General features: G+C 44.6%; 1 protein-coding gene across 1 annotated transcript; it reads right to left on the bottom strand.

Annotated features, from left to right (window-relative positions):
- Window positions 1-7957: 7957 nt before the first annotated feature.
- On the bottom strand, window positions 7958-9166 carry LOC143769355 (uncharacterized). The gene is made up of 3 exons (XM_077257835.1): window positions 9029-9166; window positions 8802-8952; window positions 7958-8718 (listed from the first exon to the last, which is right to left on the bottom strand). Exons 1-3 carry the CDS (start codon window positions 9159-9161, stop codon window positions 8106-8108), a joined length of 897 nt encoding a protein of 298 aa, XP_077113950.1. The 5' UTR covers window positions 9162-9166; the 3' UTR covers window positions 7958-8105.
- Between the last annotated feature and the right edge of the window lie 1790 nt (window positions 9167-10956).

Genomic DNA, 10956 nt, shown 5'->3' on the forward strand with positions numbered 1-10956 from the left:
GAGGATTTTTCAAAGGTGGTCTTTTCCTCCTCTAGCAGGATCTGCATAAACCTCAAAGATGAAGCTATGCTTTCTTTTTCCCACTTGTCTAATAAACTTGTAGATCTACTCCTTAACCTCTTCGTGACCCAGCCTATTTTGACCTTAATGACCTGGCCATTTTTTCCAATGTCCCTTTATGAGGTAATAACTCAGGAACGCTTCAACGGATCATAGCGATTCTGAGATTGTTTTTCTTTGTGACAAATTGGGCTTCATGTTAGTAGTAAATTTAGGTCGATAATTTTTGCGTTTATTTGTGAAAAAATCGGAAATTTGGCGAAAATTTTGCAATTTTTATTCTGTTAAACCAGAGAGTTATGTGACACAAAATAGTTAATAAATAACATTACCCACAAGTCTACTTTACATCAGCACAATTTTGGAAAGACATTTTTTTTTTGCTAGGAAGTTATAAGGTTAAAATTTTACCAGCGATTTCTCATTTTTACAACAAAATTTACAAAACCACTTTTTTTTAGGGACCACCTCACATTTGAAGTTAGTTTGAGGGATCTATATGGCTGAAAATACCCAAAAGTGACACATTAAAAAAACTGCACCCTTCAAGGGGCTCAAAACCACATACAAGAAGTTTATTAACCCTTCAGGTGCTTCACAGCAGCAGAAGCAACATGGAAGGGAAAAGGGGTAAAAGGAGAAACTGGACCCCGAAAGTTATTGTACAATTTGTCCTGAGTACGCCGATACCCCATATGTGGGGGGGAACCACTGTTTGGGCGCACAACAGGGCTCGGAAGGGAAGGAGCGCCATTTGACTTTTTGAATGAAAAATTGGCTCCAATCTTTAGCGGACATCATGTCGCATTTGGAGAGCCCCTGTGTGCCTAAATATTGGAGCACCCCCACAAGTGACCTCATTTTGGAAACTAGACCCCCCAAGGAACTTATCTAGATGCATAGTGAGCACTTTGAACCCCCAGGTGCTTCACAAATTGATCCGTAAAAATGAAAAAGTACTTTTTTTCACACAAAAAAAATTTTGCCTCAATTTTTTCATTGTCACATGGGCAACAGGATAAAATGGATCCTAAAATTTGTTGGGCAATTTGTCCTGAGTACGCCAATACCTCACATGTGGGGGTAAACCACTGTTTGGGCACACGGCAAGGCTCGGAAGGGAAGGAGCGCCATTTGACTTTTGAATTAAAAATTAGCTCCAATCGTTAGCGAAGACTATGTCGCGTTTGGAGAGCCCCTGTGTGCCTAAATACTGGAGCTTCCCCACAATTGACCCCATTTTGGAAACTAGACCTTCCAAGGAACTAATCTAGATGTGTGGTGAGCACTTTTAACCCCCAAGTTCTTCACAGAAGTTTATAACGCAGAGACGTGAAAATAAAAAATCATTTTTCTTTCCTCAAAAATTATTTTTTTGGCCCGCAATTTTTTATTTTCACAAGGGTAACAGGAGAAATTGGACCCCAAAAGGTGTTGTCCAATTTGTCCTGAGTACGCTGATACCCCATATGTGGTGGGAAACCACTGGTTGGGCACACATCAGGGCTCAGAAGGGAAGTATTGACATTTTGGAATGCAGACTTTGATGGAATGGTCTGCGGGCGTAATGTTTGCAGAGCCCCTTATGTGCCTAAACAGTAGAAACCCCCCACAATTTACCCCATATTGGAAACTAGACCCCCCAAGGAACCTATCTAGATGTGTGGTGCACTTTGAACCCCCAAGTGCTTCACAGAAATTTATAATGCAGAGCCGTGAAAATAAAAAATCATTTTTTTTCACACAAAAATAAGTTTTTAGCCCCCATTTTGTTATTTTTCCCAAGGGTAACAGGAGAAATTAGACCCCCAAAGTTGTTGTGCTATTTTCCTGAGTATGCTTATGCCCCATATGTTTGGGTAAACCACTGTTTGGGCGCACGTCGGGGCTCAGAAGGGAGGGAGCACCATTTGACTTTTTGAACGCAAGATTGGCAGGAATCAATGGTGGCACCATGTCGCGTTTGGAGACCCCTGATGAAACCCTCAATTCTAACTCCAACACTAACCCTAACCCTAATCCCAACTCTAGTCATAACCCTAATCACATCCCTAACCCCAACACACCCCTAACCACAACCCTAACCCCAACACACCCCTAACCCTAATCTCAACCCTAACCCCAACACACTCCTAACCCTAACCACAAGCCTAATCTTAACCATAACCCTAACCACAAGCCTAACCCTAACCCCAACACACCCCTAACCCTAATCTTAACCCTATTTCCAACCCCAACCCTAACTTTAATTCCAACCCTAACCCTAAGGCTATGTGCCCACGTTGTGGATTCGTGTGAGGATTTTTCCACACAGTTTTTGAAAAATCCGCAGGTAAAGCGCAGTGCGTATTACTTGCGGATTTACCACGGATTTCCAGTGTTTTTTGTGCAGATTTCACCTGTGGATTCCTATTGAGAAACAGGTGTAAAAAGCTGCAGAATCTGCACAAAGAATTGATATGCTGCGGAAAATACAACCGCACAGTATTTTCCACACCATGGGCACAGCGGATTGGTGTTCCATACATTTACATGGTACTGAAAACATGATGGAAAACTGCTACGAATCCGCAGTGGCCAATACGCTGCGGATCCGCAGCCAAGTCCGCACCGTGTGCATATAGCCCAATTCTAACCCTAACCCTAGTTGTGACCCTAACCCTAGTGCTAACCCTAACCCTAGCCCTAACCATAACCCTAGCCCTAACCCTAGTTCTAACCCTAACTCTAGTGGAAAAATAAAAGTAAATATATTTTCTTTATTTTATTATTGTCCCTACCTATGGGGGTGATAAAGGGGGGTTTATTTATTATTTTTTATTCTGATCGCTGTGATAGAACCTATCAAAGTGATCAAAATGTACCTGGAATGAATCTGCCACTGCGCATGTCCCCGCCATTTTGGAAGATGTCGGCGCCCATGCAGAAGACGGATGGACACCGGGAGGGACACCGGAGGTCGGTAAGTATGCGGGTGTGGGATCGGACAGCGGGGGGTGAGATCGGACTGCGGGGGGAGTGGACAGGAGGACAGATGGGTGCAGAGCACAGGACAGGACAGGACGGAGAATGGAGGCAGTGGATCGGTAGTGGTGGCAGATCGCAGTCTCCAGCCATGGCCGACGTTATTGCAGCATCGGCCGTGGCTGGATTGTAATATTTCAGCAATTTTCATTGTTGAAATATTACGATAGCTCTGATTGAAAGTGAAACGTCACTTTCAACAGCCAATCAGAGCGATCGTAGCTACGGGGGGGGGGTTGAGGCCAGCCCCCTGGGCTGAAGTACCACTCCCCCTTTCCCTGCAGGTTGGGTGAAATTACAGTTAACCCTTTCACCTGGCCTGCAGGGACGCGATCATTCTGTGAAGCAGCTTATGCGTCACAGGTCGGATTGGACCGACTTTCATGACGCATACGCTGTGTCACAGGTCAGGAAGGGGTTAAACCTGGATAAATATTGATCCTAAGGCCCCTAGGTACAATACCTTGTTTCATGTAATTTTCTAGTGACTGCACCTCCCACCACGACTTAATATTTTCTTTATATGTAAAGGAACCCCGCCATTGCATTTAGAAAAAAACCCAAACAAAATTTTCACTTAGGGTGTCACCATCCGATCTCATTAAAACGGGGGATTCCTAAGGGACAATTCCTCAGATTACGGAGGAACAGTTCCATGGACACTGACTATGACAATAAGTCTAAGGAACTGAAAAAGAGATTCCGTGATTGTGGATATCTGAGGGCTATTATAGATCAAGCCTGCTATAATGCCTGGACTACTCACTTTAGTTAATCCACGCAAGCCACCTAATGAAGACTCCATGAAGAGACTTAGGCCATGTGCACACGATGCAGATTTGGTGCAGAATTTTCTGCACAAAATCTGCACAAAATCTGCATCTTCTGGCAGATCACGCAGCTGCGTTTTTTGTGCGTTTTTTGCAGTGCAGTTTTGGTGCAGTTTTGTAGTGCGTTTTTAGTGCGTTTTTTGTGCGTTTTTTTATGCTGATTTGTCAGCTTTTTAAAGCTAAATAAAGAGATAAAAATATATATATTTACGTGATGTCATTTCCTAGTCCAACCTCTTCTCAATCTCCATTTTGGAAAGCCATAACCACTTTCTGACATGCCTCACCATGAGTGCTGGTAATGAAGAACACAGGGAAGAAAGTAGCCCACCGCATACCGAACAGCATGTTGAAAACTTCTGTCCGGATACGCAGGCCACAACGCCTCCAGATGATTGGGGTTTTACTGGAGTATATGAACCAGCAAAGATTGCAGGTAAGGCTACTTTCACATTTCCGGCTTTTGTCAAGCGTTGCAATGCCTCGTTCTGTGGAAAAAATGCATCCTGCAAAGTTGCCCGCAGGATGTGTTTTTTCACCATAGACTTGTATTACCGACACATCGCGACGTATGGACACACGTTCCATACGTCATGCACTGTATGCGTTGGTATTTGTTGGACCGTTGTAGCGAACAAACGTTCAAGGGAACACTTTTTCGTACTCCGGGTCCTGCAATTTTAAAGTGTGCAGGCGCTACCGGAACACAGCCCCCTCCTCCCCTCCTCCCTCAGACTTAACTATGGGCTGCAGACGCATTGAAACACTGCATCTGCTGCCCACATTGCACAGATTTTGCACAACATGCGTCGGTATGTTGCGCTGACGACGGCGGCGTACTGACGGATGCGTGAAATAAGCCTTGGCTAATTGCACATTTCATTTTTTTGTTCCCCTCACAATGCCTCCTTTTGGGAATAAAATGCATCCTGCAAATGTGCCTGCAGGATGCGTATCTTTACCATAGACTTGTATTGCCAACAGATCGTGACATATGGCCACACGTTGCGTCCGTCGTGCACTGGATGCGTCGGGTTTTCGCAAACCGTCGTCTTTGAAAAACGTTCAAGGGAACTATTTTCTGTCCGTTGCATCCACTGTTTCAGACTGCGCATGCCTAGCAGGAAATATCGCTCTCATGCTATTTCTTCACCCAGCAGTCTGGTGGAAATGTGAAAGCACACACTTCCATCTGTACATTGCGCTGATGATTCGTGACAGCAACTACCGACGGAAGTGTGAAAGAAGCCTAAGCTACACCATGTGTACAATAATATTACATGTCTCTTTTTTTGACTGTGTTGTGCAGTAACGCATATTTTTCCTACAGTCGCAGACCAGAAGACGAAAAATGTGGGTACACCCAATAGTGGAACAAAGAACTATGAAGGGACATTTTAATGTGCTATATCAAGATTTGAGGAGGTAAGTTTTTCTTATGTGAAATGACTTCCTGTAAACTTATCCATGTCTGACCGAACCTTTTTACTCCTTTTTTCCAGATACCCAGAGAAATTCATAGCGTTTTGTCGGCTGAGCATACCCGCTTTTGATCATCTTCTTTCTGTTGTCCGTGCTGAGCTGACATACGAGGACACTGTGATGCGGAAGTCCATCTCTGCTGAGGAAAGGCTGCTCATCACCTTGCGGTAAGTATTTTTCAATTTTTTGTTTTGTTTGTCATAAGTACTCTTTGACACGTCAATGTCTCCGGTACGTGTGGTGAAAGTTTTCCCGTGTCCTGGAGACACTGACAGATGACCATTTAAAGGGAACCTGTCCCCCCCAAAATCGACTCTGAGCTAAGGCCACCGGCATCAGGGGCTTATCTACATCATTCTGTAATGCTGTAGGTAAGCCCCTGATGCTGGTCGGCTTACCTCACCCTCGATTTTGGTGGGGACAATTTCCCTTTGACGGCTGGGATCACACATACGCAATATATGTCCGAGTCTCGCCGGTGAAATCCCACCTCTGGCGCCGACACTCATGAGCGGAGCGTGCAGCTCCATGTGTTGCTATGTGGGTGCACGCTCCGCTCCGGAATCCAGAAGCAAGAGGAGTCATTTCACCGGCGAGATTCGGCCGTATCTCGCGTATGTGTGATCACAGTCCAATGTTTGGGTGTACGCACAGGTCAGCTAGGTGTTATGTAAATTTTTTTTTTCTTTTTTACATTTTCCGGGTGCATGGTACACAAACACATACACACATGGCTGGCCACCACGAAAGAAAAGTGCTGTTGAACAGCAGAAGGTGATGAAGAGGATCGCGTTATTCTCCCTGGCTCAGCACACAAACTCTTTATCACGTGCTGCTGGTGACCAGCGCGTTTCTTCTTCCATGGTGGCCATCCATGTGTTACTAATGTCTGACACAGTTACACACCTGTACACAGATATCACTGGTCAATTAGTCCTTACTGTTAGTATTGTGACATATGGAACAAACCTGTCAGTAGTTTTTCCCGCTATAGAACATGTTGAAAACCAACCTATCTACTGCATTGTTACATTGACTGGGGAAGTTTGACTGGGGAGTTATTGGCAGCATTGTAAAAGGTTCTTGAAAAAACAGAAAGGCGGTGACATAGCGGCCCTAACTGCTGACAGGTTTCCTTTAACTTGAGGGTGACATTACTAATAATCTTTTCTTTCCTTGCAGATTTCTGGCCACAGGAGAGAGCTATACATCCCTGCACCTCCAATTTACAGTTGGTAAATCCACCATCTCTCAAATTGTGAGGTGCACATGTACCGTCATCTGGCAGAAGTTGCAGCCCATCGTGATCCCTTCCCCAACCGAGGAGACTTGGCTGCAGGTTGCAGCAGGCTTTCAGTCTGTGGCCAATTTCCCAAACTGCATAGGTGCAGTCGATGGTAAACATGTAAGGGTTCAGCAGCCACCACGATCAGGATCACGCTTCTTTAATTATAAGAAGTATTTTTCAGTGGTCCTGATGGCGGTGGCTGATGCCCATTACAAATTTGTTGCCATTGATGTTGGTGCCTATGGTAGTACCGGGGATTCTCGGGTGTTGCGAACTTCACAGATTGGGACGCAAATTCTTCAAGATGGCGGAACGCTCCCAGCCCCAAGACCTTTGCCGGGTTCCACACATCCAGTACCCTTTGTGAGGGTATCGGATGAGGCCTTTGCTTTAACTACCAACCTGCTGCGCCCATACCCACGAAGGGGACTGGATGCCCTACGGAGGATTTTTAATTATCGGCTGAGTCGTGCACGAAGATATGTGGAATGCACCTTTGGTATCATGAGTAGTCAGTGGAGGATCTTTCACACACCCATCCAGCCGGACATTGACACCGTTGACATGGTGATTAAGGCTTGCTGTGTGCTTCACAACTATGCTCGTGACTACAGCACTGACATAGATGTGGAGCACCAGCAGCCTGTATTGAATCCAGTGGTCGGTGTGGGTCTGGGAAGACCATCCAGCTCCGGTGTGTGTGTGAGAGAAACCTTCACTGACTACTTTATGAGTCCAGAAGGTGCCGTGCACTGGCAATACTCCTGTGTCGGTGATGTGCAGCCGGGCCAGCAGAGGATGGATGAAAAATAACCCGAACACTGAAAATTAAAGTGAAGACCAAGAATAATTTTTCACTTTTTTTGGTAAAAAATTGGTATTTTCTTTTCACTTATTAAAAAAAATTTATAATCTAACTATTTTTGGCTTTATTTCAAATTATACTTTTTTTTTTCTTTTTAATCTAATTATGAGTGATGGGAAAAAGAGATTATGTAATGCTGAGGGCCAATTGTGTGTGTGTGTGTGATCCCGTGAACGGAGGGTTACCATAGTGGCTTCATCAGAGCCCAGTCATTAGTTGTAGGCCTAGAAAGATATTTTTTTCGTCGTATATTCTATAGGTCCAAGAAATTTTATTTTAAAAATAAGAAAAGGCAAATTTTAGGGAGTTTAGTAAATACAGTTTGAAAAATACACTATGGGATGGTGAAAATCCAAATTTTTGTTATAAATCATTTAAAAAAGGTATGAAAAAAATAGTCCTTGCTTTGTTTAACTTCATTCTTTTATTAATTATTTTTTAAAGAAATCACAATTATAGCACGAGTTGATTTTCTGAAAAAACTTGTTGGGTATGGGTATTCAAAAATAGTGTGACAGAATATAATGGAACAGCATTATGACTGTCAACATTGTAACTAATTTAACATAGTATACTCTTGGCCAAATAAAAAGTGGTCAGAGTTGGTATCAGAATAGTACTGGCTGGTAGGCCGGTGATACCGTTGGTCATGCTGCATTGGCTGTGGCGGTGGTGTTGGTGGTGGTGGTGGTGGAGGTCTCACACTCCGTGTGATACCTGTTACAATGTCCGCTAGTGGGGCAATTGGTGCAGGTTCTTCGAATGCGTCCAAAAGGGCATGGACAGAGCTCATGAATTTGCTCAGTCTTTCCGGTGCCAATAACCGTGCCTTGTTTGCAATAGTAGACCCAAAAAGATCAAGATAATCTTCTTTGGCCGATTTGTTCAGAAGATCAATGGTCTCATTGACTCTTTTTGTGGTTTTATCTTCTTTTTTTTTGCCTAATTTTTTTTTGGGGGGTGGGACTGTTATTGGCACCGGAACAACAGAGGTTTCTTGGGTTCTTGGCACATCACTTTGGTCAGCCGAAGATGTTGCACTGGAACATATTCCCGAAGTGCCAGCGACAACAGGGATAGAGTCTTGTGAGCCCAAAGCAGATGCGTCATCGGCTGACTCAGCTGTTGAGTCCTCTACGGGGTCAGGAGCTGGAATGTTCCCTTCAGTGCTGTGAAAAAAAAGGAATTTTTAAGTTTGATACAATAAATTATATTCATAAGTACTGCATTCACTTTAGTTTTAACAAATCACCTTCTCAAAGTCCTGCTTGTGATCAAGAAACTTAGCTCATCATACAAGCTGAAGCTCCCTTTCACCGGGGAAGACCCGCTTTTGGACTGGCTGGTCAGAAATTTTTGGAAGCGGTCTCGCACTGAGCGCCAACGCTGTCTGACTTCTTTATCTAAAACAATAAAATATGAGCATTACATTCCCTTTAAAAAAAAAAATTCTGCAAGGTGTAAAAAAAAAAAACTTACTAATTTGCTGCTGCAGGCTATAGGTGTAGCTGTCATAATGCGGATAGAGGTCACGTACAATCCTCGTCCAGCAATTTTCACCGGCATACTTGTCTTTATAGGCCTCATCGGCCAGGTCCCATATGGCGGGCATGTCCCTTATCTATAATGGATAACAAAATGTTATTAAAAACCTTCCTCAGATGTCATAGTTAGACATTAAAAAAAGGAAGAATATAAATTTTTTTTTGGAAATTGTAGACACACCGATATGTTATATACAGTGGGGCAAAAAAGTATTTAGTCAGTCAGCAATAGTGCAAGTTCCACCACTTAAAAAGATGAGAGGCATCTGTAATTTACATCATAGGTAAAAAACATAAAAAAAACATAAAAAACAGACAATGTGATTTTCTGGATTTTTTGTTCTCAGTTTGTCTCCCATAGTTGAGGTCTACCTATGATGTAAATTACAGACACCTCTCATCTTTTTAAGTGGTGGAACTTGCACTATTGCTGACTGACTAAATACTTTTTTGCCCCACTGTATATATGTGTGTATGTATGTATGTATGTATATATATATATATATATATGTATATGTAGCGCCCCCACCGCCGCAGGGCCGAGGGGTACCCGGTACCGGGCCTCTGAGTCTCTGCTCTGGGGTTGTCACGGTGGCTACGCCCCGGTCCGTGACCCTGCCGTGGGGCGCACAGTGAATAGGTAGGTAGATGTAGATGGTGGTGACGGTAATGGTGCAGTTGTGGGGTGCAGGTCGCGGTAAATAACGAGGACACCAGGTTGCAGTCTCTTTACCTCTTTACTGAAGATCTCTGGGTCCTCAGTCCGGAATACGGTTCACCAGGCTGCGCAAGTCCGGCCGGTCCAATGGCACCTCCAGAGTTCTCTTCACAGGTGGAAATCTGTGCCTTCCCCCTAGCGCTATGTGTTGTGGTCCTTCCCTGCTGTGCTTACGGAAAGTACCCCACAACGGTTGTGTCTGTTTCTTAAGTTCCCTCACAACTCGATTAGATGATGTTCTGCTAATCCTCCGTCCCTCCCTGATGTTCTGGTTAGGACGGCACCCGTTTGACGGGTAGGCTCGGAGCTCTTCCGGGACCCTAGAGTCGCCCCTCTCCACAAGTTGCCCCCCAAGACTGCATAGGTGATTTGAGTTAGACAGCCCGCCTTAGACTGACTGTCCTGCCGCTGTTTAGAGTATTGCTTGAAGCTGGATATTATGATACTCCCTCGGCGTTCCGGCCACCGGTTGTGCGCCTCAGTAGGATGTTGCTTTGGTCTTACAGCACGACTCCTACTGGTATTCTCCTATTGCTATGATCTCGTTTCTCACTCAGCACAATCTATCTCGCTTCTTATCCTTTCTTGGGCACCGCCGCTATCCTGAGCAGGCACGGTCCCGTTACGTTCGCTCAAGTTGCCAAGCCTCTGTCAGGATCCCACCCCTGACAGAGACCCTACTGTATCTTCCCCCACAACACCCTCTGCCACAAGGTGTTGCCTGGTTCCAACCCAGTCAGCTTCTGATCTCACTTCCTGCCTGACCCCCAGTTTACCCACTATGGTGGGGAGTGGCCTAGTGAATAGAACCCTTAGCTCCCCCCGGAGGCCCGGCTGTGAAATGTATTGGTGTCTGTGATACCTGGTCAGATGAACTCCTTCAGTGCCATCAGACGTACCATAGCTCCCCTTAGTGGCGGAGCCACAGTACTGCAACGACCAGGACTCTGGGGCGCTGCATATATATATATATATATATATATATATATATATATATATATATATATGTATGTATATGTACTATATAATTGTAGGGTCACTTCCTTCTTTCTGTCCTTCTGTCTGTCATGGATATTCATTGGTCACGGCCTCTGTCATGGAATCCAAGTCGCTGACTGGTCTCGCCAGCTGCCTGTCATGGCTGC

Source organism: Ranitomeya variabilis, chromosome 4 (genome assembly GCF_051348905.1).
Source record: "Ranitomeya variabilis isolate aRanVar5 chromosome 4, aRanVar5.hap1, whole genome shotgun sequence".
NCBI classification, from domain to species: domain Eukaryota; kingdom Metazoa; phylum Chordata; class Amphibia; order Anura; family Dendrobatidae; genus Ranitomeya; species Ranitomeya variabilis.